Consider the following 27,735-nt stretch of genomic DNA (forward strand, 5'->3'; position numbering starts at 1 on the left):
AAAGTTCTCCATCTTAATCAACGAGGTGGCTAATGGGTACTTTAGTACTAGTAAGGGGCTAAGGCAAGGTGATCCTCTGTCCCCATATCTTTTCATTATTATGGCAAAGGCCCTTGAAAGGACTATCACCCATGCCAGACTGATGGGGAAATGGAGTGGAATAGAGATCGCGCCAAGCATAAAACCAATCACACATCAACAGTTTGTTGATGACACTATTTTATTCAGGGAAGCGTCAAGGGCGAAGCTAGGAGTATTAGATCTCTGCTAAACAACTATAGCAAGGCTTCAAGTCAATCCATAAATTGGCACAAGTCTATAGTCTTTGTTTCTCAATGTACAACCGGGCCTCCAACATGACATTGCCAAGATTCTAGGCCTAAAAGTGGCAAACTGCCCTGGGAGATTCCTAGGGCTACCTCTGTTTGGAGGGATCACCAAAAAGTGTTATTGGGATCAATTGGTAGAGCATTGCAAAAAAAAACGTTGCTTTGGAAGGGAAAGTAGCTTACATCGGCTAGAAGGCTACTCATGGTCAAAGCAGTTCTATAGGCAATGCCAATCTACTCCATATTGTTGTGCGTTGCACACACTCCCCGTCGCTGACAGAGTCCCCCCCCCTTCTCTTTTCTGATTTTCATCTCGCCCGGTGTAGGATTTTGATTGTATCCGCCATTTTAAGGTGCAGCAGGTAGTAGTGAAGCAATGATCCTGCAAGAGAATAAGCCCACCCGTTTCCTCCAGTCCTGAGGAGTTCGTAAGAGGTCAACAATGATCCCCTCCGGGATAAGGGGATTGAATCATGAACTATGCAACCATTAAGTTTTGAGGCGCCTATTAATTTAAGTTGCAGGGCCAAGGGGTGGATCTGCAGAGAGTCTCGAAACTTTAAATATTCAAAATCAATCCTAGGGAGACTAATTTTCGTGCGAAAATCGGCTATGTGGGCAAGAATGTCAGTTGTCCACGGGTTTGCAAAATGGCCTTTTAGGCCAAATTTGGCTTTAACGTTAAACTTTTCTAAAATGCCTTCAGGCCGAAACCCTGACAATGAAAGTTAGTGATGGCGTTATTTCTAGCATTTGCAAAATCGCTTTTCAACCCGAAAATGAAAGTTAGTGATGGTGTTATTTCTAGCATTTGCAAAATCGCTTTTCAACCCGAAAAATGAAAGTTAGTGATGGCATTATTTCTAGCATTTGCAAAATCGCTTTTCAACCCGAAAATGAAAGTTAGTGATGGCGTTATTTCTAGCATTTGCAAAAATCGCCCCCCAACCCGAAAATCGCTATACATGGGGCATGGTGTCATTTTTATAAACGCTTTTCAAAAGGCCTCTCCAGGCCGAAAAGCGCAAGTTAAGTAAAAATCGCGAAGTTTTCACAAGGGTCTTTTACCCCGAAAAGTCAATAGTAAGGCGTTTTATTAAGTTTGCAAAAGGTCATTCTACCCCGAAAATCGCCAAAAGGAGTTAAATCGCAAAAATTAAACACCTTTCAAAAGGTTGTTTTGGCCCGAAATTGGGCAAACAGGGAAATCACGCGAGTTATAAGTAAGGCGTTTTACCAAGTTTGTATTTAGTCTCTAAACCCCAAAAAATCGCAGAGCATGGAAATCGCGGAAGTCTGCATTTCACCTTGTTTGGCCCGAAAATACCAAAGGAGTGGAAATCGCGAAGTGAGGGGAAGTAGGTGTCTTTAAAGTATTTGTGTTTTATGCTTCTAGCCCGAAAGGGCAAGTCAGTTGGAAAGGCGTTGATGTTTTAAGAAGAAAAACTTTCAAAAAACCTTGCAGCCAATATCGCGCAGTGCAAGAGAAAAGTTAAACTTTAAAACGCTTTTCACAAGGTCTCTTTACCCCGAAATTGGGAGATTCGCGAAGTACATAAGGGCATCATTTTTTCAAGCTTGGCACAAGCCCTCCCAGTCCGAATTCGCGTGACAAGGTTTTATCTCAAAGTTTTCAAAAGGCCTCTCCAGCCCGAAAAATGCGAGCTAGGGGAAAATAGAAAGACGGCAATTTACCTCAGCGGCTTGCAAAAACCTTGCAGTCCAATATTGCGCAAAAAGGGAAAGGTAGAAAGGTGCTACACTTTGCAAAACCGCCCAAATCTCCAAAGTTCATTCTACGATTGGGCAATCCGCCAAGTAGGATTCGATTCCCTCCTTTAAATCGTTAATATTGCAAAATTGGTCATGATTTTTTAAAGTATCAAGCATAGCACGCAAAAGCAAAAGCGGCTAGGAAAATTGATCGTTGAAATAAAATTCAAACTTAGAGAAATTTTGAATATTTTAAAAAACTGAACTTAGGCAAACTCTTTTCCAAGTACGAAAAATTAGCAATCATTAAAACATTCGAGCCTTGAGTTGCAAAAATTGAGCATTTGCCTGTACCTTTGTAATTGGTTGAAAATGGCACTTTTGGAACCCGCTCCGAGTAGCAAATTTTAAACAGAACCAGCTTAATTTCCTATTTCAAGTAGCATTTCATTTCCAGTTAATCGAGCTCTTTCTTATTAAAACGTCATGCTTTTTTCAAATTCGATGTTCACATTGATCATTGGTTTTATGCGCTAACGTCGTCCTTTGTTTTGGCAAACCCGTTCGGTTCCTTTATCTCGTCTCGTAATCCATGTCCGATTGTACAAGATAAAATGCCTAGATTGGCGGTAGAATCCTCAAAGACACCTGGTGCAACCGGAATGTCTCGGGTTTCCAAGTCTGACATCCCCCGCAGAGGCAAGAAAATGAAGTACCAATACCAAAGGGGAGGAGTTAGGGAGTCGAAGGTCTAGAGCATATGGGAGAACGTAGGTGACACTGATTTGGGCCACATAGACATTCAAGATTTCAAGAACAGGGTATACTCTCCAAACGCCTATGGCAAGCCCAAGCGGATGATGGAGAGAGGTATTGCTCAGGCGGCAAGTTTCCCTCCGCCTGTGCAAAATTATGAACTAGTGGTTGAGGTTGCCCGACATTATCAGCCAGAAACCATATTAGTGGTCTTAGAGGGGGTGGTGCTAGCTGATTTCACACCTGAGGCCATTGGGGAGGCATTTGATATCCCATTTCCCAATAATCCTGTTGCTACAACTATTGATGAGGCACAGGTTGCTTATGACATGAATCCTGCATAATGCAAGACGTTGATAAACGAAGAATGGTACAAAGAAAGAAGGCCCCCAAGCATTAGGATCAGTAAAAAGACCCGCAGAAGTGATTTTTATAATGAGTATGGTGATATGGTCACCTTACTCAGCCGGGTGATGGGACTCCCTCAATCTAATTTTTTTGAGGAATGGATGTTCTACTTTACTAAGCAGGTCTTTGCTGGGAAGTCCAAGTTCGACTGGGCTCAGATCATCAACGACAATATCCATACACAGCTGGTCCAGCTTGAAGAAAAGAAGTACTTCACCATGACTTCCTACCTGATTTACATGTTTGCCCGACACCAGCCACTGGCAGGGTTAATCAAGAAAGGTGAGATCGGGAATGAACCGAATCAAGTAAAGGTGTATGAATGCTACCCTGAACTGCATTATTATGACATAGCTCAAAGAGAAAAGAATAACATTGCTTATGCAATTGGTCAGTATGAACGTGTCAATGATGCCTTTACAATGCGCCTAGTCAGGTTGATGCAAGGAGGATTGCACATAAGGCTTTCAGAGTAGGCTACCATTTTGATACAGAAATATGGTGCATGGTTTATCCAATTCCCTAGGTTCACTTACATCAAGATAGCAGGCTTTGAGGGAGCACCACTCTAACTTCCACACTATCCAACAGACAAAATAGTCCTTATGGAAGTTGCAAGACAGGCACACCCAGCAAGCAGCCTACTCAGAGATAAGGAGGAGTCCGGATTCACCTTCCCCGTGATCTTGGGTGCCCTCGATGTGCATTTCAAAAATTCGGTGCAAGCTGAGGAGTCATTTGCTGAATTAGCATCCTATGGCCTACAGAAAGATTTCCCTAGGGAGTCCTTCGATCATGATAAATTGGCAAAGAGGGCCTATGGCAGGCGATACAGGGCGAAGGCATTAATTGAAGATTATTGGAGCAATTGTTCCGATGACTATGAGGTCCGACGGCGTGAGTATTCTAGGCTAAGTGTCCAACAAATGCGGCTTTATGACAACCGTCAGGTCCCAGATCAGGTGACTGATTATAGCAATTGCTTGCAAGTCCGAGAATTTGAGGCAGTTAAATACCTCTTGCCAAGCATTGATTGGACTAAGGATCCAATCATTGATTTTGAGGCGGTCATGGAAGCTCCAAGAAGGTATACCGATCACTGGTTATCCTAGCAAATCGAGAAATTGACCCATGAAGGGATTCAATTCACATACAATTTGATGGGCAGTCTCGATTCCTAGTCTTCGAAGGATGAAGGAACCTCAAGCACACCAAAGGAAGAGGTTGGGAAACCTAGAAAAAAGAGGAAGAAAGCAAGAGCCAATAGGGGGACTCGGACATCAAAAAGAACCAGAAGAGAAAAGATCCCTATCAGGAGGCCAGAAGTTAGTTCGTCATCCAAAGACCCCAGTTCGGAAGATGATGTAGTTGAACTTGACTATATACATGCTCCGCCTTCACAGAGTGATGTTGATGCGTTCGAGGCAAATAATCCTTAGGCACAAGGTGAGCCAGATGCAGAGGTAGGGGTCGTTGGCTCTGATGAACCTAGAAATCAAGTTGAGGAGGGAGAAAATGCACCTAATTAAGAGGCTGGCAAGCATGAGCTCACACAAGGAAGTCGGCATGAATTGCAATTGAATAGCGGCGGCAAAGATGACACCACCGTTGAGGGAGAACAAAAGGAGGATGAGACCCAGGAGCCCAACAAAACTAAAGAGCAACCATCACAAGAGGATACCCAACAGTTGTTCAGCGAGGTAGGGGAGAACTTAGCCGTCAGTAAGGGATTGGATACTGTATTTGTTCCTTCTATGACCGATCAATTGCAGATAGGCAGTGAGCCAGCTAAAGCCTCCAAGGAACAGAGTGGGAATTTGGCAATAACATCCGGACAGACCATCCCTCAAGACTGGTTAATTGCTCGTGCACAGTGGAAAGCAGTTGTCAAGCCACCTATCAACCTGGAGGATATTTTCTCTCACATAGGAGAGATAAAATCCAAAGGTAAGAAAAAGCCCAAGACCTACTCCAAGATCACTAAGGATGAGCAAAGGAACCGCACCATTCATATCGCTACCCCGCCGCCTGTAGATAAGCCAACGGATCAAATTGCATTGGCCGATTATAGTATTGCAACCATCCCAATAGGGCGAGCCACCAAAGAGCAAAAAAAGGAAAGAGTTCAAGGATTCCGTGTAGAATATACTCAGACAGCTCGACGAAATGACCGTTGAGAGAGACATGTACCGAGTTCGTGCTGAGCAAGCTGAGGGGTACATTGATCACTTGCTGAAACCATTGCAACATGCCGCTGAATCCCATGTTCCCCCATTGGCATTGGCACAAAGGACTACAACCGAGTTTGAAGGAGTGCGCAATACCGCCAAGGTCGTCAGAGAATGGATTAGGGACATTAAAGAGAAGGGAGAGCGGATTATTGAGGATGTGAAGGAAATGGCCCACCACCGAGATTCCCACATTGTCTGCCATCCTGGATCCCCATGACATCAGCACTTTCAAGGAGTGGTACTGGACTGCCAACATGAAAAATGATACGAAAGATACCATTAATATAGAGCAGGAGGAGTGCGAGGAAATTTTGAAAAACGTGAGGAATCTTGGTGGAAAGATCCTCAGATCAATGGTCCTGGGCTGAAAGAATAGTATGTCCGATAATGAAGTGCAACCAAGCTGGGAGGATAGGTTGAGAATTGATAAGGTTGCATACCCCATAGAGGACCTAGAATTTGCCAGTGGGTTGCATACGGACATATTAAGTTTTGAGGCTCATCGATCCGACTGGAAGGATAGGTTGAAGCATGTAGATCACCACTTGGAGGGTATGCAATATAAAATACACCATCCTCCTATGCCTCCAAGCATGGTGTTGTTCCAACTATGCAACAGATTTTAGGAATACGTTCGAGCAGAGCGTACAGCAAGTCGGGACATCTGGAAGGATTATTTGCACAGCGAGGATGACTTTTGGGAAAAAGGATCCACAGCAGGAAAGGAGAAAGTGCTTTCCTAAAATATAAGTTTCTTTTTAAATCTAAAAATAGCACTTTTAACACATAAAGTTCATTCCTAACTACCAAAACAGTTGTAAATCTTGAGCTCCATGCATGTGCACTTTTTGGAGCAGCTTTTTGGGTAGTTATTGATTACCTTTTTGGTAGTTATCGTTTCTCCTTTTGTTGTTGTTGATATTTTGCCTCCCATTTATGGGTATGGGCAGTTTTGATAGAGGATGAATCTGGCCCACTTGTTTAAGTTTAATCTTGGCCATTCATCCATTTTGGAAACTCTATATAAAGGAGTTTGTTTCTCCTTTGTTGTAAGCAGAAAACAAAGATTGTTGGAAAAACTCTGGCGAAATATATACAGAATTTAATGGATGTTAAAGCCGTGTCTGTTTTACTGTGAGTGCATGGTCCTCTTCTCCATTTATTTTATATTTCTGCAACTATTTTTACTTTCAAACAGTTATTTATGCATGTATTTGATGGAAAATCTTGGTTCATACCATTAGGAAATAGTTGATTATTGTTTCCTCTGCATGGTTAGTCTGAGCCCCTTTTGTGCTAAGTTCGGTTATTAGATTTAGATGAATGGGTGTAAGAGTCCATCATTTGTATTTAGTAGCTTGAAAATTCAAATCCTTAAATGATTGCATTGGTTTTTACCTAGTTGTGCTAATTAGCTGGCAAAGTAATTCCTAGTTATTTTAAGACTTCCGTCTATGTGTTCAAATATGTTGTCTTAGTTAAATTAGTTAGCTGTTCTTGTTCACTCTTTATCTGTATCCCTCCCTTTTTTCCTTTTTATTAAACAAGCCCGCCAGTCAAGCCGAAATAGCATCAGTTGGAAGCAAATCAGATGAGATAGGACTGTAAGATTTTAGGGAACCTGTACGAAACCAATTTTGTCTAACCGTAAGTCCCCTTTGTGTTTCCAGCAAAACACATCAACTACTAAGCTATCCTGCAATCAAGACCTGACAACCGAAACATTGAGGTCATCCCCATTGATCAAATTAACACAGCATTAGGGATTTCCTTATCTCAAGAGAGGATAGGATTCTTGGCATTTCTATTCTGCGTTGGCCAGATGGAGTCATAGTTCCGCGACTTTAGACACATCAACACATGTCTTGTATGAAATTACCCACATTGGTAGAAGATAGTCTCAATCAAATTTTGAGAAAAAAAATTTGGACTGGCCCACATGAGAACCAAAAACAAGCGTTATTGGCTTGGGATAAGGTGTGTAGGCCACGAGAAGCAAGTGGGCAAGGGTCAGGCAACTCAATATCATGAACTTGGCTCTAGGAGCAAAGCTATCATGGATGATGGCCAAGTTCAACTTGAAGTGGGTTCGGATCCTCAGAAGGAAGTATTTAGACACAGATGTTACAATAAGCATCCTAAGAGTCAAGAACCCCCCAAAAGGTTTGGCCATCTAGAATTTCATCTGCGAAAACAAATATTGTAACAAAGCACATCACTTGGGAAGTCTGTAACGGCCTCTTTGCCTCTTTCTGGGAAGACTCATGGGATGGCCACCAAACGTTGTGTGTCCATCCTAGTCTGAGGGAGATTGGAACAAAAACCACCAAAGTGTGGGGGAGCAAGGTATGTAATTATAGAGAGGTTGTCAAGATCAATGGTATTGATAAATGGTGTTGGAAATCCCTAAAGAATATAAATGCCCCCCAAGATCAGAAGGATAGGCTTGCAAGTATTCTCAGAGAAAGACATCTCCTAGTTTCACAAGAAAATGATAAAATCAAGTGGTGTGCTTCCAAGGATGGGGAGTATATAAAGGAAGCGGCAGAATCCAACATTCAATGGCCAGTCAAGTTTCTATAGGGGAAAGATTTACTTCCCAAAGCAGGTGTTTTCTCTTGGCTAGCCATTCAAGGTAGAATTTCGACACAGGGCAGGCTAGCCAAATAGGTATTTGTGGTCCCAACAGGTGCACTCTATGCAAGAGCAATCTAGAAACTGTGAATCACCTATTATGGACTTGTCCCTTTGCACAATTCTGCTGGAAATATCTATTGGGGAAACTGGATTTCCAACATGTGGAGCCACAAAGTCTGAAAGGGTGGTTCATTTCTTGGCCCAAAGGTGTGCACAAGGGAAGGTTTAACAGCATATGGCAGGTTCTCCCCTCAATGCTCGTTTGGGAACTCTGGAAGGAAAGGAACAAAATGATTTCCAAGGATCAATCGATGTCTCGAGAGGTGTTCGTAACAAAAATGGAAGCTTCTATACAGGAACTTGTCAATGAAGAGACCAAGAGGAAAACGAAAAAACACCAATGTTTTCACAAACAGCGATAACAAATTAATGAAAAGATTTCCTAGTCTGATGGTCCCAAGGGGACATGATTTGGCTCAAATGGATGACTTAGCAAAAGTACGGAAGGCTACATTTTGGCAAGCCCCTGAGAAAGATTGGATCAAGATAAATTTTGACGATAGGCAATCCAGGGCATGCAGGGGCAGCCTATGTGGCTCGGAATGATCAAGGCCTCATTGTGGGGAAATCAGCTGAATACATTGGAACGACAACTAATAATATTGCGGAATTTAGAGCTGCCTTGAAAGGAGTCGAGCTTGCCAAAAAACTGGGGGTAGTAAAATTACATCTAGAGAGGGATTCTCTATTAGCGATCAATGCGATTCGAAATAAGAGGGTGGTGAATTGGCAACTTGAGAGATGGCGTACTCCTATATTAGAGACTTTAAATGGCTTTGTCAAATTCAAAATTAGTCACATCTTCCGAGAGGGAAATGGGACGTGTTGTGACGTTTTCACACATCGCCCCATTCCAAATGGGTACCCCCTACTTTTTAGGCCCTCCCGGTCTTTTGGCTTGCCTTTTGGGGTCTTTTCGCAACAATCTCGTCAGTCTCTCTGCTTTGCAAGTGTTTGGGGGTCATCTTGATTAAATCTGCTTTTCATTTGAGCGAGTTTGGTGAAATCTAGGGCCTGTTTTGACTTTTTGGGGGTTTATACCTTTTGTCCTAGATTTTAGGGGTTTCTGTTAGGTTTTGAAGAAACTAAACATACGACTGGAATTAGGACCCTTCAAGGAACCTCCCAGTAAAATTTGAGCCAAAACGGAGCAACTTTCTAGTTTTAGAAAGTTCCTATTTTTTAAGGATTTTACTAAGTCACGGATTGCTCTAATTTTGCCAAAAATCAAATTTACTATTTTTAGTAAGTTTCTATTTTTAGTAAGTGCTTTTCTGACCTATTTTGCCCAAAACTTGACATTTTGAAACACTTACCATTTGGGAAAATCTATTTTTGGCAAGTTCTTCACAGGAAAACACTAAAAACTGAACATCCCTAAAGACGCTGAAGACTGAACGCTCCTGAAGATCATTTCTAAATCCGGAAGAGTCAGAAGGCAGACAAGTTGGATCAAAAAAAATGGTTGAGTATGGAACTCCTATTCCAGAAGTAGAAAGCATGCAAAATCATATAAGTCTGGAAATTCGCATCAATCCACCAATGTCATCCTGATCCAGAAATGGCCTGAAATTTGACTAACTCTGGAAATTTGGAAGATCTTCCAAAATCCAGAATTTGCATTATGATTCCTATGGACTTGAAACCACTCTCAAACATCTTGACAATATATATGAAATATAACTTAAAGTATAAGTGGCATCTTATACTTAAATGTTATATTTCATACTATATCCTGACGAAGAGCCTGGAACTTGTGGAAAAATTCCATGAATCCTTCACATAGTAAAAATTCTGCCCCAGGATGCAGTTGGGCACCAAACTGAGGGAGGCAAGGACAAATGGAAAATTCCATGAATCCATGGCATAGTGAAAATTGCGCCCAAGGATGCAGTTGGGCGCCAAACTGAGGGAGGCAAGGACAAATGGAAAATTCCATGAATCCATGGCATAGTGAAAATTGCACCCAAGGATGCAGTTGGGCGCCAAACTGAGGGAGGCAAGGACAAATGGAAAATTCCATGAATCCATGGCATAGTGAAAATTCCGCCCAAGTATGCAGTTGGGCGCCAAAATGGGATTCCCATGGAGAGAAGACAAATTCCATGAATCCTTGGCCAGAACAAAATGTCGCCCAAGCACTGAAGAGGCCGCCAAAATGGGATTCCCATGGATAGAAGGCAAATTCCATGAATCCTTGGCCAGATGAAAAATCCGCCCAAATGTGGACTTGGGCGCCAAACTGGACATTCCATGGAAGGCGTGGAAATTGAAAAAATTCCAAGGCACAGTGAATTCAATGCCCAAGCTAATAAGTTGAATTTTTGCCTAAGGCATGGAATCCAAGGGGTCAAGGAGGAATAGAAAGTAAAATTCCCCTCCGGCAAATTTTTGAATTTGCTATTTTTAGACACCGTATCTTGCCGGAATGGGGAAACTGTTATAGATTCGGAATCGTGGCAGAATTCTCCATCCAATGAACATGGCTCCTAAATTTTAGGAGGATCCCTAAAAAATAGGGATGTTGAAAAGAAGACATGGACAATTCACAAAACAATGAATTCCTTCCTCATGAGGAATTTCAACCCCAGCCTTGTGGAGGGCGCCAGAATGAAGAGTGCATGGAGAAACAAGCAAATTGCAAGAGTCCTTGACCAAGGCATTTTAGTGCCCAAGTGAGAGAAGGAGCGCCCGATAGAGGGATGCAAGGAATCCATGGAATTGAAAGAATTCCCCACCAAGTGTATGCCCGAGAACACAGGAGTGCGCTAAAATGATCTTCTCATGGACAGTGCACAAAGAGATGAATTCCTTCATCGGGGAAGAATTGCACCCAAGAAGAAGAAATTCCAGGAAATGTGAAAAATTCACTAAGTGTTTGAAATTTCTTCCTTCAAGACATAGTTCTTGGAAATCATGAAAATTGGCTTCATGGACAGTGCACAAAGAGATGAATTCCTTCATCGGGGAAGAATTGCACCCAAGAAGAAGAAATTCCAGGAAAGGTGAAAAATTGACTAAGTGTTTGAAATTTCTTCCTTCAGAACATAGTTCTTGGAAATCATGAAAATTGGCTAAGGTATGAAGAATTTCCTTCCTCTGGGTAAGGAACAAATTTCTTTCCAAAGGAGAATTCCTCCACAACAAGAAATCACATCCAAGGATGAATTGAAGATAAAATTTCTAAGGCAAGGAAGGAATTAGGGATGAACTAAACAAGAAATTCCCACCCCCCCAAGGAAAAATTTTTGAAAAATCCATTCGCGAGCATCAAATCACATCCAAATTTCAAAAGTTTTACAGATTTGGATTCGTAGGAAAATTCTCTTCCTCCTGGACTTGAAACCCTAATTTTTGCAAAATTAAGTTATTTTTTCAAAACTTGCATGGTTTCACCTTCCTCACTTAGAGTAGAAGTAGTATAGTGCTTTGATTTCAATGGAGAATGTAATGGTGTTTGATGAATTTCCATGGTTCATACTTTTTGCATCTTGCTAATTGTAAGTTGCAGTGTAAAGTTAGCCTGAACCCCCTAAATTTGTGCTAAGTTCGATTGTAGATGGTCGTTTGGATTGCGTTGTTTTTGGGTATTCAAATGTACTTTCTCGATTTGAAAATCCATCCCCAAAAGATTGCACCGGTTCTTGCAGAGTTGTAGTTGATCTTGGCGAAGCAGAGCTTGGTTTATTTGGAATTTGTCCACCAAAGCACTATTCATTGTTAACACTGCCCTTAGGAGTAGATTTAGATCCTTCTAAACCCTTTCCCCTTTACTTTCAATTCATTTTAGTCCGTTCGAAGCAACAGCATCGCAAAATTTTCATATCCGATGATGGAGTTCCAGCCACAACAAAGAAGTGAAAGAATGATGCAAACGTATGGCCCCTTGGATTACCAGCAAACACATCAGCTGACTGAGTCACGTTCGTAGCATAAAGGAACCTTGGAGTCGATTGTTTGAACTTCTTGAAATCTTAGCATGCAATCGTACTTTGATCAAGAGAGAGTGAAGTGAACGTTAGGCAACTTTATTTTGTGTTCGACGCTGTCATAAAGAACACGTCAACAGAATTGGCGCTATTCATTGTTATCACTACCCTTAGGAGTAGATTTAGATCCTTCTAAACCCTTTCCCCTTTACTTTCAATTCATTTTAGTCCGTTCGAAGCAGCAGCATCGCAAAATTGTCATATCTGGTGATGGAGTTCCAGCCACAACAAAGAAGTGAAAGAATGATGCAAACGTAAGGCCCCTTGGATTACTAGCAAACACATCAGCCGACTAAATCACGTTTGTAGCATAAAGGAACCTTGGAGTCTATTGTTTGAACTTCTTGCAATCTTAGCATGCAATCGTACTTTGATCAAGACAGAGTGAAGTGACCGTTAGGCAACTTTATTCTGTGTTCGACGCTGTCATAAAAAACACGTCAACAGGACGGTTGATGATCTGGCAAAGCAATTTACTGTACAAAAGTTCTCATTTGAATCATTACACATCGAAGCATGAGTTGGGATTGATGCTAGTTAGATTTGGAAAAAGATCGCAAGGACAATTGTGGTACATAGGGACAATTTCCCAAATGACCCGACAAGTGTGGATATGACAAGGGAGGTCACGTTGATCGAGTACCTATTTTTGGAAAGCTAGCCAAGCGACATTTTAATCATACACTGATATTCCATGTAGTATTAGTTTGAGCTTGGGGCGGTACGCATGCTAGGTGGCAAAGAGACAGGCTTCCATGTCACCGAAAGGGGATCATGGGAAGGAAAGATAACAACTAGGCCTTTTATAAGGTACGGCCCGGATGGTGCCATCATAATGGCAGGCACTCACTTCGACCCGTAGCTTTTTTGAAGACGGATGTATTTATGTGGAGAATATGGTGGAAGAGACACTTCATTTCCTTCCACTCTTGAGTAATTTGGAAGCTGTAGCGATGGATACCCCTGTTCTTTTGGAAGCAACCAAACAACAAATGTCTTTCCTAGGTGAAATTTTGGAAAAACGCCTGCTCATGGCGATGGAGTCGAAGCATCCCCTGATTCTACATGCGGTAAAGAAGGTTTTGGGTTCTGAGTTCCTATGTGCGTCTCACAAATACACAGTCAATTCAACTATCACAGCAATGTTCCTAGCGGTTTGCATTCAGATGGGTGTTTGTAAACCCAAAACGAAGAAAGTCTACCAAATGCTTTTAGGCACTCTTTTCTTGGGGAAATTAATGCGGTTCTGGATAATATTGATGAGCAGAAGCACATTTCGCTGGCTCATCAATACTACATAGCTCGGGATGTTGGGGGAGAGGTGAGGGAATTTGCAATTGTACAAACAATGGAGATGGAAAATTTCAACCGCAGCCGAGGTGGGAAAAAATGAAATTTGGCATTCTCGCCCTTTGTGACAAATAGTCTGGCCAGGCCGGAGACATACGATTTGGGGAAATTTGTAAGGGAGGAAGGTCTTCAAGGCCGCAGGGATGTGATTGAGGAAGGAAATGATTGGGGTTTAGGCAAGGGGGAGTTGTGGATTCCTAATGACATGAGGCTCATTGAAGAAATTGTTGCAGGGGAGGCACATGTTGGATGCGGACGGGACTGCCTAGTCATTGCCCAAGCTGCTGCAACTCAGAATGTGTATGAAAATATCTCGAGCCCTTCGGAGAGTGACTGATCTCACTTTCTTCTTCTTTGGCAAACAGATCTTTTTTGGTCTACTCTTTCTATAGGTCTATACGTAATACAAACTATATCGGAGATGGTATGGCGATTATAGGGAATGTTTAGTCATATGTAGAAGATCAAGTCATCTTTGTTCCTAGATTTTGTTGTTCACTGGGTAGAGAATGTCAGGTGGACATAGACTGTCTTATGGTTTCTTTTTGGTTTTGTGTTTGCATTTTGGCTAGGAGGTAACAGCACACAGGCACCTCCAATAAATGTACAAACTTTAATATCAATACAAGTGCTGGCCTAACCAACTATTTACTAACAAAATATATATGTATATATGTATATGTATATATATTATATACATTCACGTATGAGTTATATTTTATACTTACATCCGTTTGTATATATGTGTATTTATACATACATCACTTCATAAAGATTTGGATGTATGTATACATATACGAATATATGTATATGTATATGTATATGTATATGTATATGTATATGTATACATGTATACATATATATATATATATATATATATGTAAATATACATTCACGTATGAGTTATATTTTATACTTACATCCATATGTATATATGTGTATTTATACGTACATCACTTCATAAAGATTTGGATGTATGTATACATATACGAATATATGTATATGTATATATACATTCACGTATGAGTTATACTTTATACTTACATCCATATGTATATATGTGTATTTATACGTACATCACTTCATAAAGATTTGGATGTATGTATACATATACGAATATATGTATACATACATCCAAATCTTTATGAAGTGATGTAAGTATAAATACACATATATACATATGGATGTAAGTATTAAGTATAACTCATACGTGAATGTATATTTACATATATAATTTCATTATGATTTGAGCATTTATGGGAATATGTTATTGGCTAAGTAAGTTGAAGCCTTGCTTATTAAATTAAAGAAAAGTGGGTGGAGACGTTACTATCTCTCTCCCCACAATTCTTGGGTCTTCCTTGCTTGTCACCATCAATCAAGACAGTAGACGTTTTGCATGGGCGGTTTCTTTTGTGAACTTCACATCCAATATAGTGAAGGCATTATCTTTGAGCAGGGGTTCAATCTTTCCATTCTCTTGTTCTCGCATTATGGCATATATATAACCACTATGCAGATCATCTATGTTGCATTAATATCATTGCATGTTGCGCAATTGAATGCTTGAGTGAATCTTTGGTAAAACATTGAACCGAGTTTTTTATCAACCTTTGACTCAAGTCGTAAGACAGATGAGGGATCTCATTATTAAGTAGGTACAAGTCTTCAGATATAAAGATGAAGTTGCCTAATCTGATTATTAATGAATTGTTCTTTTGTTTAAAAGTAAATCAATGGGAACTGATTCTTTGTTTCAATTTGAGATGTATTTATCAAAACCTATGTTGACTGTGGGTCAATATGAGTCGGATTTACAAAAGAGGCTGAACTATATGTGTCACTTTTCCTTAAAGGTCATAAAGACTGTTAATGACAGCTGTCAAGAAACTAAAAGGTTTGTTATGGTAATATTGTGGGTTAGTTGTACCTATTGTTGAGAAACCTACATGTGGAAATGAACTCCAATGTGAACAAGTCAAGTAAGGGTGGTGAATTCTGACAACAATTGTGTGCATGTTAAATGAAACCTTGGCCAAGGTGGCGCTGCTTAAAGCATGCAACCATCAATTCACAAGAACTAGATACACCTACTAGTCAAATGGTCATACTAGTTAGGGGGTACCTATAGTGTGTGACCGACTAGGTTCATGTAGGTTCATCCAAATGGTCAAACTAGTTAATGGTCATACCATGTTTATAGGTCGCATTTGGATGTCTTGACACACGGCATTGAAGCACGTTTGAGCAAGAAATGGAAGAAGCCCACCATGTCAGAACGAAGTCGGAGACGGAGGAGTCTAACGCAGATGAGGAGGATGTTGATAGTGGCAAGGAGGAATCCGTCGACACCTCCCAGGTGAGCGGAGAGAGTTTCCGGTTGGCAGGTAGAGGGGGTGACTAGTTGTCGGATGAGGAGGTAATGTAATCGGCGGGCGTCGAAGGATCCTCACCAGTAAGCACTGCTCCAGCATCGAGTCCGGCTATGGTCGAGTTTGCACCAGCACGCCTACCAGTGACTTGCCAGTTGACGGTGCCACGTTCATTGGGGGCAGTCAGTACGGTCACCACTGTGCCAGTACCTGGTTTTGGGCAATCTCAGGTGACGATCACTATGACACCACCAAGGGCCGAGACCACACCAAGGACCGATTCTATTACTATTGCAGTCCCTGTGGTGGACTCCGTAGAGCAGCCGAGTGTCTTGGAGGGTGCGGGGGCCTCCATTTAGCAGGTTGTGTTGAATCATATAGAGGAGGAAATGGTGGAGACACGCGCATTCCAGGATGATCTCAGTGCCTGGTTGAGCCGCTATCAGCTCACACCTGTGGCACCACGCAAGGAGATGCATTCTCTGGATGTTATTGATCTCGAGGGATAGAGTTCTCCAAGTAGTAGTGAGCTTCAGCGGGCCGATTCGCCCCCCACAGATGTAGTGATGAGTCCTCACAGAGATGAGGGGGTGACAGTTGGAGTACAGTAGGAATTGGGAGAGTTTGAGCGGTTCATTGCCGATATGACTCTAGGAGCTCAGCGGCTTGTGACCTCTGCGAGACTCTAGGAGGATGCCGCAGTGGTAAAATAGATGGAGAGATTGTTGACTTTTGTCAACACTGGATGCAGAGAAGAGTTTGTGAGGTGTTTTGAGTCTGGCGGGTGGCCTGAGACGGAGAACCTGGGGATGTTGGAGGCTTGGCGCCTCACTGAGGGAGTTGGAGAGACCCGAATGCAATCCTTATTGAGACAAGTGGAGCAAGGCTTCCAAGAAGGCTACTATGAGCTCAAGAGGACACAGCATATGGCATCCACCACTGAGGCCTTGTGCGTAGCAGCAATGACGGCTCGAGAGGAGATGGCTGCTAGGTTTCAAGAGGTTGAGGCTGCATTGGCATAGGCTCAGGCGGCGACAGGCATTCTGGTAGCAAATAAGTCTGCCTTGGTTACGCAATTGGAGGAGGAAAGGGCAACCAGGGCAAGGATGGAGACGCAGTTGGAGGAGGAGAGAGCATCCAGAGCTCTGTTAGAGACTCGATTGGCTAGTGCATTGGAGAGCATCGACACGAAGGAGAAGGAGGTGTTGGAGGCAGCCTATATGGTTAAGACTACAATGGAGAGGCAGATGGTGGCAGAACGAGATCTAAAGAGGAGGACTGAGCAGGTGTACGAGCTGCGTGGGCGATAGGCTTCCACCACTACACCACCACCTACGCCTTCTTCATCAGGGACGCCCTCTGTACCCCCTCCGTCTTGAGTTCTTTTTGTTGTATATGTTACATCATTCCCATTTTGGTTGTATGTCGTCCGGAGACGACCCTTCTTTTTTGGGGGGGATGATGTTGTCGGTTAATTACGTATGTGTTAATTTGTGTGTTAAAGGTCGGCAGTTAACTGATGATTGCCGACAGTTGGCACCGGGTAATCGTGCTGACACCTATATAGTCGTCCTTGTTTCCAGTTTGAGGGGGGATAGTACAGGCTTGTTGTTATCTGATGTACTGGCACATGTTATCAATAAGAATGTAGTATTGAGTTCATCTATTTGTCTGCATCTATGTCTATTGTCATATTTTGGTTATCTACAATGCACTAAACACACACTCACACCCGTAGGGGAAAACACTTAGCTCAGTGTGATGTGAATCACAAGTCAAATCTTTTTGGACATTGTCCTTCATACCATAATTGAACATATCTCTACACTCTCCCTCAATCATCCTTGTTCCCTCCTTAGGGAAATGGTGATTTTCTACTCCTTTTTCATCACTAATGAGATTCTCTAAAGATTCCTCTAGTTGTTTCTAACAACCTGTGTTTTCTACAAACATTAAATCTTCATCGCATATGGAGCTCCTAAAGACTTATGTCTTTGTTGCAGCTGTCTCTCCAATGTCTTCCACTGCTACAACATTTCAAGCCTCCTCTTGTGATTGGCTGCATTCCTTCTCAATGCAGTCTTCCAACCCTTCTCTTTCTGCATTGTAATCTTCAATGCCTTCCCCTTTTATATAGTAACAAAACTCAACATTCCATCAAACTCATATATCTCTTATATGTATTCCATTCATCTATCTCTTTATCTTTGTTCCATTCATCTATTTGTGCTCTCTGTACCTCTTGGAAGGCGACATTTAAGGGTCTTCTATCCACTAATATTTTTGCCAACTCTTCAATAGATTTAATCTTTCCTTGTTCTAACAACTCCACCCCTTCACTAATTCTGAACTCGGTGACTTTCCTCTCTGAAAATGGTTGTTGCTCATAAAGTGAGTATTTATCTTCACCATTCTTTTTCACCTTCTCGTAACTCTTCAACACCTTTATTGTAGATTTCTTTTTCCTTCCTTTCTTATTGCTGCATAACTCACATTCCTCCAACAAGCAACATAACTCTTCCAGCTCAATTTCTAATTTTTTGCAACTCTTTTTGTCGGTGCTTTGTTAGCTTCTGCCTCTGCCTTTGTCTTATCTTTTCTTCCACTCTGATTAGCCTTTTTCTAATATTATGATAAAACTTTATATCTAGATGCACAGCCATATCCACAACCCTAAAGTAGAGCTGCAACTCCTCCTCCTCTTACCCATCACACCAACATACTTGTTATGCTCAAATTAGCTACAGCCATAGGAAGATTGCAAAATATTAACATAACACATTAAACCTTTTCTGTTCTAATTCTCCTCCTAGCTAATAAAATTTCTTCTCAAAAGCCACCATCCAAAGCATCTTAAAACGCTTTGATACCAAAACTGATGCAGCTCAAACCAGGGAACTGAAGATAAGAAAACCCAAGAACAGAAAAGAAAAGGACAAACTAAGAAAATGGATTCTCTAAACAAAATAGCTACCTTATTGATATTTCCTTGGTTCATGAACATAAATTACAGTACAGAAGTTAACAGAACAGAGAACGACATTTCCAACAATCAATCTTTGTCTCTGCTGTTTGCAAATCTATCCCCTCCTTTTAAAAAAATCTTCCCCTAGAAATAGTCATCCAGCCAGCCGGCACTTACCCACCAAACCACTACATAAAGACAAAAAGAGGACAAGCCAAGACTGTCGTTACAAAACAGAAATAACAGGGTATAAATTAAAGTCAAAAATAGCAATTTCACTTATCTCCACAGTCAGAACGTGTCAGATGCTCCACATCAACCTGTGAAAATACAGAGACCTGCAACAGAGGATATGTATTTTGTAGATGTTGTGGTCATGATTAACCATTGGTATATTAGTTGGTCAGATTTATAGTTACAATTTTTTTGGACTCATGCTAAGTGATATGTAGCTCTGTAAACCAAGTTATCAAGGTTGATGGTATAGATACAGCATAAAGGATGAATATGAGTTGTCGTTGGTTTACGTCAAAAAGACCAGAAAAATGACTTGAAATTTTGAATTTTGAGATAAATCTGAGGGTTGCAAAATCTATTAGACAACAAGATTTTGATCTTTTTTATTGGTACCTCAGCATTGGTACTGTTAAAGCCCTAGCCCTGATATCTTCTAGTGTGAGGCATGACCCATGCACTTAATCCTGATCGACAGAGGATTAATAAACATAATGCTTCTTGAGTTTTTTAAAATCTTATTAGATGGGCGTGTCATAAACCAAACATGCATTGAAAGGTTGTAACAGCAGAATAGACAACACTTAATGCTGTGATATTTATGGATAGAAGGTTTGAAAGGTCTTGATTTGAGGATTTAAATTGTTGCCTTGTATAACTGAATGAGAATATGAATTATCTACCTGTGTGTTTCTGCTGCATGATATTTGCATGTATAATGTGAAACTTTTAGTGCACCACTTGGCTTCTGCACATAGTCAAGATGGAATTCATATATATTTGCATTAGAGAATTGCTGAGTGCTGGTGTCCTGTGGAAAAGAGGTTCATGCTCTGTTCTTGATCCAAAAAGTTAGTCACATATCAGGTGTGATTAACCTGAAACCCCCTTGATAAGGGGCCCTTGTGTCTCAAGCCTAAGGTAAAGACTTTGTAAAGGTATAATGAGCAATAATCTTGATAACCTGAATCAAATATAGGTGAAAAGAGATGAATCTTAGAGAGACCACCTCCCTTTGTGTTCACACTTAAGGGTTTGTAATTGATATGAAGGTAGACAAAAATGTAGAAAATCTTAACTTGAAGATTCTGAAATGAAATTCGGGGTTGAGTTGGAAACTTGGAATATAAAATGTGCACTGTTTAGTACCGGTTTAATCGTGGAAACATTGCTGATGTTGTGTGAGGAAGCAACCATCACAATGTGGTTTCTAGTCATCAAACTAAGTACTGCAATGGATAAATAGAAGTGTTAATAGAATGGGTAAACTTACTCAAAAAAACAAAATCACTGTTGACATATTATGACTCTGTTATATAGGATGAAAAATATGATCTTGTCTGCTCAGTGTAAAGGTAGTGGCTTAATGACCAGGAAGAGATCCACGAATGGGTACAGTCATTACGTATGACGTAAGCATACTAGCATCTTGTTAAGTTGTAAAACTATCTAAATGTGTGAGATTTAAGAAATAGCATTGGGTTCTTGGGCTTACAAATATGGAAAGTGCTGACTATTATGAATCATAATAGCTCGACAGTTATGAATCGTTGCTGGCTCTTGCGTTGTCAAAGTAGGATCCTCAACGTGATAGGCTTGAGATTCCATTGAGGTGGAAAAGCTACCAAACTAGTTGGGGTGGAACTTTTAGCTCTGGTTGGGACTAGGCTGAGTTATACTATAAAAAAAATTGAGGGTTTGTTTTGGCCGGACTTACACATTAATAATTTAATACATGTCTATCCAATAGTGAGCCTGGGCAAAATTACATGAGAATTTTAGCAGAATAGAAACTTGTCTTTTGAACATTGCATCTAAGACAAAATAATATCCCATGAGTGGTAAAGCATTTCCAATGTTTAGCTCAAAGCCTCAAAGGTGTTATTGCCTCATGGTGCAATCCTATATTTAGTGGTTCATACGGCAAGGGTTGTAATATTATAAAATTTTTAAAAAAACAGAGTTTAATAATAAATGGATTAGAAAATAAAAATTTATAAAATAAGAATTAGTCTAGAAAATAAGAATATATAAAAAAATAGAAAGAATAAAAAAAATTACTGAATATAATATAACACTTTATAAAATAAATATTGAAAAAGAAACAGTTCACAGTATCAGAAGTTGTTAAGAAATAAATTTGAACATTCTTTTAGATCAAAGTTGTCTTAAAAAAACCCATCAAAATCTATTTACTTGGAAAAAAATACATGGTTTAATTTAAAAATAAATTCTCTAAACCTGACTTAACTAAAACAACTTACAAAATAAGAGTTTATAAAAAATTATTAAAGTGAAGATAATCAATGCACATGGATAAAGATGAGAGTTTAGTCCAGCAACCAAGAGCTTAGCTCTTTACAGAGTAAACTCTACTATACTCTTGAGTGATATGCAATGGACCCTCATCCATACCACAGACAAATCAGAAATTGAAATCATTACCATGATTACTTAAATAACGACCAAGATGGAATGAGCTAACCCAAAATTACAATAGATTGTTTTTACCACAGTTTAATTTTATACTAAATTTTCCATAATTTTTATGTATACTGAAAAAAAGATGACCGTGGGATAATAGTCTGATAGTAAAGTTCTATATTTAGGAGACATGTGCCTTTTAAAATTAAAAAAAAAATAAAACAAATATATCAAGGGTTATAATGCAATAACAAAGCTGTAAATTTAAGAGACATATATTTTTAAAAAAATAAAAAATAGAATAAATAAAATAAATGTTCGAAAACAAATCCGCACTCCCTATAGCAATGCGTCTCTGGTCGAGCACCCTCGCATGATAAAATGAGGTTTACGTTAAAAGATTCAACGGATTTGTTTAAAAAATAAAAATATGAAATATTCAAAGCTATAAATCAAGAAAATATAAATATAATTATTCCTATAAAATCGGATTCTCTTTTATTTTATCGAGACCAATCGATAAGTAGGAATGTGACTGTTTTTATCTATTTACAAGAAAAATTATAAATCCGGTTTTCACTTTTATTCTATCGAGATCAAGCGATATGTAGGAATGTGACTGTTTTTACCTATTTACAAGAAAAATAACTGATTAAATTCGGAACAATTCCTAAATTGTCTTGGCTGCAAATCTCTCTTGGCTCGAAATCGCACGAAATAAGTCCCAATCGAAATTCTCTATGCAATCATAATCGAATGAAATGAAAATTTAAGTTTAAATTCTTACAGTAGAAGAAACTGCCGGCGGAAGAGAAACCCCGGCCTCTAAGCTCGCTTCTTCCAGCACAGCCTTTAACTCCTTGTCCTCTTCACTCTCCTACAAAAATAACAACATCGTTTTCAGCGTATTATAGCAGGGCTAGCTGACATTGTTAGCATTCAATACAACAATGTAAAGCAGAATTTGGGCGGTTCTTTGGGAAAAGAATTAAAATACCTTATGAGAGGCAAAGGCAGCCAGATCGCGAAGAAGGCTGGCTGTAATATCCAGCGGCGGGGTGCAGGGGTCCACCGGTAGCAGAAGAGCGGGTGAAGGAGACGAGGAGGAAAGGGAGAGTACTTGTTTTAGCTTTTGCTTTTCAGCTTTAGTGTAGTGATCCGTTGCCATACGGCCGTATTATTACAAATCTTAATCTCCCGCCTATTTGGATTAGTTAGTCCGAAGTAGGAGAGCCCAACGAACGGCTATCTCTCTCATTCTCTCTGCAATAATTTGTTGGCGTTTAGTGAGCTGTCGAGTCTTCTTTTTCTCTGCTTTCCCATCTCCGGTTTTGGCCACGCTGGACTTTTGCTTTCCCTCTGCTCCAGGATTTCTTCTGCCACGTAGATTTCCACGGTGATGCCATTCGAAAAAGACCTTTCTAGAGGAGGGAGTATCTTACAAACCTAGCTTTCGGTGGCCCGAGGTTCTTTTCCTTTTTGACACTTTTTTCGGTTTGAAGAATGTTTTTTTAATTCCAGAATGAGAGTCTCATTTTTCTGAGAATTAATATATATTTTATTTTTTAAATATTTATAAAAGTGTGTTGTTCATACAAAAAAATTATGTTAATTCAGAATGTTTATATAGATAGGTGTTTAGTTATGACATGTGCACTCTTAATTGTTGCTTGGTACTTCTATTCGGTTTGTCCATATTTTTTGGCACCCTTTTGTTGCTTGGTACTTCTATCTGGTTTGTCCATACTTTTTTGGCACCCTTTTGTTCCTTGTTACCTCTACTTATAGAAATGTATTGTTCATACAAAAAATTATGTTATTTCAGAATGTTTATATGGATAGGTCTTTAGTTATGACGTGTGCACCTTTTTGTTGCTTGGTACCTCTATCCAGTCTGTCCATATTCAATCTCGTTGGAGCTGGTTGGTTTTTTCACAAACAATGTAAATTTTGCTTTGATAAATATAACAAGAGTTGTCCCCTATGCAACCTTTAGCTTACCAAAAAAAAAATGCTAAACTAAGAGGGCGATAGTGGCAAGAGACCTTTAGCTTTCCAAAAAAATCATATGTTGCCACTGTTTAGGTGGGAGAGAGCATCATATAAAGCTTAACATGTCAACTCACCATTTGAAACTAGTGATGTCCTCCATAGTTAGTGAACTAAAACATCGAACCAACACTATTTACAAACAAGATCGTGCTATTTGGTGAGCATACAAGATAAACACTACCAATTGACTCTAGTATAAGTTGTTTCTATGAATATTTTTTAATCCAAAAAGCTTTTGTTTAAAACTAAAATATTATAACATAAAATTAAAGTTTAAATAGGTTCTCACTAGGATTACCACAAACCCTTTTATGGTGGAGCTAGTGTTTCACAGGGATGGTCGACAAAGGAGGGTTTGGAACTACAAGGGTCGAACAATTGAGGGATATCAGAATAGGGACTGGCATCCTTCGTTTCGGGCATGGCAGGGGCAGGAAAATGGGTTCTCTAAACCTGTGAATGAACGGAGTACTTTCATTCGTAAAGGACGAGAGTGGGAGCGCAACAAATGGGGCTATGTTGCTATTCATTCAAGACCTCGAGTTGATTTTAAATCAATAGAAAAAAAAAAATTTGGAGGCCAATGCAACAGGATGTCGAGCATTCGGCAAAAAAGGGTATGTTCGGGGCCTAAGCATACGCATGTAGCCTCTTTGCTTATTGATAATCATGAATGGAAACTATTCATTAGTCTTCTGAAAAGTAGTTTTTTTATGAAGTGGAATGGAGAGTGGTCGGCTTTTTCAAGAGTCCAGTCTTGGGTAGATGCTAATTGGGGGGAGGCCTGCATTTTGAAAACACTCCCTAATAGATTTTATTTGGTCATAAGCCCTAGTGAGAAGGACAAGGAATGGATTCTAAATAGGGGGCCTTCTATTATGGGAGGAAAAGGGTTTTTTATCAAGGATTGGAAACTGAACTTCGACCCAAAAAAGGAGGAAATTGATGCTGTACCGTTGTGGATTGGGCTCTGTAATCTTCTGCATGAATACTGGGGTACTGAAACACTCAAATTGATTGGTGATCAGTTGGGTGGTTTCTTGAAAGCGAATGAGGCTCTAGAGGTAAAAGAGTTCAGTATGTACGCTAGGATATGTATCCAGTGGCAGGCGGTACACCCTTTGTCGTAATATGTTGAACTAAAATCTAGAGAAAGTGTTTGGAGATAAACTTTTGAAGTTGAAGACCTAATGGACATTTGCTCGTTGTGTAAGAAAAAGGGACATTCAGAAGAAGAGTGACAAAGTGGATATAAGGGGAAGAAAATTAGTCAGAACGTATTGCAGGACTTGTTGATTAGTCTAACAGAGCCTAATGATTTGGCAAGAGATGGAAAGGGTGATATTCCTGTGGAAGAGAAGGACCCTCAAGGCAATGGTGCAGGCTCTGAGGAAGAAGAGAACGAGATTAGGGTTTGCCCTAATATGGAGTTTCTGGGTATACAAAAGCTTATACTCAAAAAGGTGTGAATTGTCAACTGGTTTTTACAAGCAACCCAACAACTGAAGGGAAGATGGACCAGACCTTTGGATGCAACCAAGAGCATCAAGTATGTAAGACTTTGAATGGGAATATGGAGGATTTGAATTGTGATGAAGATCATCTAAGTAAGGCAGATGGGGACTACGAAGCTAACCCAGCAAACATTGAAGGTTCCAATGCTGAGAGGATGTTAGAGTCGGAAGATAAAGGATTTAGGATGGAAGATGGTGCTCATAGCCATGACAAGGCTTCTAGTAGCATGCTTCATAAGCAAGGATTGAACCCAGGCCTCCCCTCCATTGACAATCAAAATCCACAATTAAGAATAGAAATGGTTCAGAGAACAAGGGTTAGGAGGATCTTGGTGAGGAGGATTTTGATGATGGAATCTACAAGGATATACAAATTTCCCCAATCAAGTCTTTGCATTTCATTGAGGAAGATAGCAGAGATATGGATTCACCTGAAAAGGAGGCGTCAAACTCTATAGAGTTTGAGAATGAAGATAATATCTTGGATGATTTTGGCATGTAGGAAGATATGGGGTAGATGGGAGTGAGATCTCTAAATCAGAAAAATTATAAATAGCTAAAACCAAAGATTGGGGAGAAAAGATCAAGGGGTGTTAAATCCAATAGGGAAAGACTTGTGATCATAGGCAGTGTGAAGGGACAAACCAAGTTGAGACCGGGAAGAGCATACTCTTCCCGAAGGCAATGAGGTGCCTTTCGTGGAAAGTCAAGGGTTGCAATGCCCCTGACAAACAATGTCTTATCAAGAGATGTCTTGATCAAGTGTGCCCATACATACTACTTTTGCAAGAATTTAAGTTGAAAGGTGATGGTATTCGATTGTTTAAATTGTGGTTTCAGAGATAGGGAAGTCTTTTCTCTGAAGTATGTGGTGCTTCTGTGGGTTTGAGGATTATGTGGAATGAATCTATTATGGAGATTACTTCGGTGAGATTGGAGGGACATTGGCAGTGGATGAGGGTTTTTTCAAAAGCTCTACAATGTGAATTTCAGTTGTTTAATATTTATGGGCCTACTAGCACCTCTGAAAAGATAATGATATGGGAAGAATTGTTAGGCATCCTTCTCAATCTTGGTGAGCATATTTTTGTTTTGTGGAGAACTTTAATGCTACCCTCTCTCCAGTGGATAAAAAAGGTTGCTCTCTGGCTCTTAGTCGGGTGCAACAGGACACCAGCAATTTTGTGATGGAAGGTGGTCTAGCTGAAGTGAAATTCAAGGCTGGAGATTTTACCTGGACAAATAGGAGGGTTGGTTTCTCTAATATTGCTAAAAAATTAGATCACTTTTTCATGGCTGGTGATTGGGTGTCACATCCATGGCTAACTAAAGCAGCGATTTTGTGTAAACATGGATCAGATCATTATCCAATTTGTCTTCACATTCAAGATGATTTCGCTTCAGCAAGATGCCCCTTTAAGTTTGAGATGATGTGGCTATGGGTTGAAGGTTTTAGAGATGTGGTGGAGGAGCTTGCCAGTTTGGAATGGTAATCAGGCCTTTATCTTTTTCAAAAAATTACAGTACCTTAAAGAGTGTCTTAAAAAGTGGGATGGGAAGAAATTTAAAAATGTGTTTACAGTGAAATTGTCCATTGAAAAGGATTCAGAAGCTCTTCATAGTCAAGTGATTTAGGATGGCATGATAGAGGAGGACTTTATGGAGGAAAGGTGACTTAGTTGGGACTGTAAGGAGATCCTGGCTAGAGAGGAAATCTTTTGGAGGTAGAAATCACGTGAAACCTAGTTAAAGGAAGGTGATAGAAACACCAAATTTTTTCATAGCTCTGTTAAAGTGAGGCAGTCTTGCAATAAAAAATGTTTATCCTTGATAATGATGGAGTTATAGTGACTAACTAGAAGGACATTCAGGAAGAGGTTGTGAGTTTTTTCCAACAACTTCTCAGGGAGGAGGTTTTGAGGAATATAGAGGATGAGAATTCCCTAGAGATTATCCCTGAATGTATCTATGTTGTTGAAAATAGATTTCTGATGAAAAGGTTCTCCCTGGAAGAAGTGAGCTTGGCTCTTTTTGGGTTGGGAGGTGACAAAGGCAACGGTGTTCCTCTTTGAGCAATAACAACAGGTGGTTGTAAATCACTTGCGATCTTTGCAGCTTCTTCTTGCTGGGCCAACCGGGTCTGGGATCTTGTCGTTACAGCAAATGCTTGGCTATGAGTCCTATCAGTAGCAACAGAGTCATCATAGTGCATGTAATGTATAGTAGAGTCGCCAGTCACTTCTTCTTCTTCTTCTTGAGGAAGAGCAACTTCATCGGACTGATAATCAAAATAAGAAGACTCATTTTGATCAGTCTCATAATAACCAATTGCTGCCTTTGAAGAAGGAGGCTCAAGCGCAAGTTTCTCCAGAGGGGGAGGCAACTTGGGTTGATTTTTGGCAGCATAACTGGCAGCAGCATTAGGATATGTCCTTCTTGGGATATCCTTGTACGGTGCGGGGTAGGAATTTTGAGACACTTGCTTCTTCAAAGCAAGAAGTTCATTTGCCAATTTCTGTACCATTGGATCGGTAGAACCAGAAAATGAACTATCCTGGTGCGAAACTCCTTTGGACCAATTAGAATCCTTCTTGATCTTACCAGCTAAGATCAAATCGTCCTCAATTTCAGTAGCCATTGATTGAGCAACTTCTAAATCAACAGGAGATGCTCGTCTTAAGAAGAAATTGACCTCGAGCAA

General features: G+C 40.2%; 1 protein-coding gene across 1 annotated transcript in view; it reads right to left on the reverse strand.

Annotated features, from left to right (window-relative positions):
• The window catches only part of LOC131050791 (dual specificity protein phosphatase PHS1), a 156,452-nt gene extending 133,568 nt beyond the window's left edge, over nucleotides 1–22,884 (reverse strand). Inside the window, exons 1-2 of the mRNA XM_057985057.2 lie at nucleotides 22,466–22,884; nucleotides 22,256–22,345 (exon numbers count right to left, since the gene is read on the reverse strand). Coding sequence (XP_057841040.1) covers nucleotides 22,256–22,345; nucleotides 22,466–22,636 — 261 coding nt within the window. The 5' untranslated portion in view covers nucleotides 22,637–22,884. The remainder of the gene's footprint in view (nucleotides 1–22,255; nucleotides 22,346–22,465) is intronic.
• Between the last annotated feature and the right edge of the window lie 4,851 nt (nucleotides 22,885–27,735).

This window comes from Cryptomeria japonica, chromosome 2 (assembly GCF_030272615.1).
Source record: "Cryptomeria japonica chromosome 2, Sugi_1.0, whole genome shotgun sequence".
NCBI lineage: Eukaryota > Viridiplantae > Streptophyta > Pinopsida > Cupressales > Cupressaceae > Cryptomeria > Cryptomeria japonica.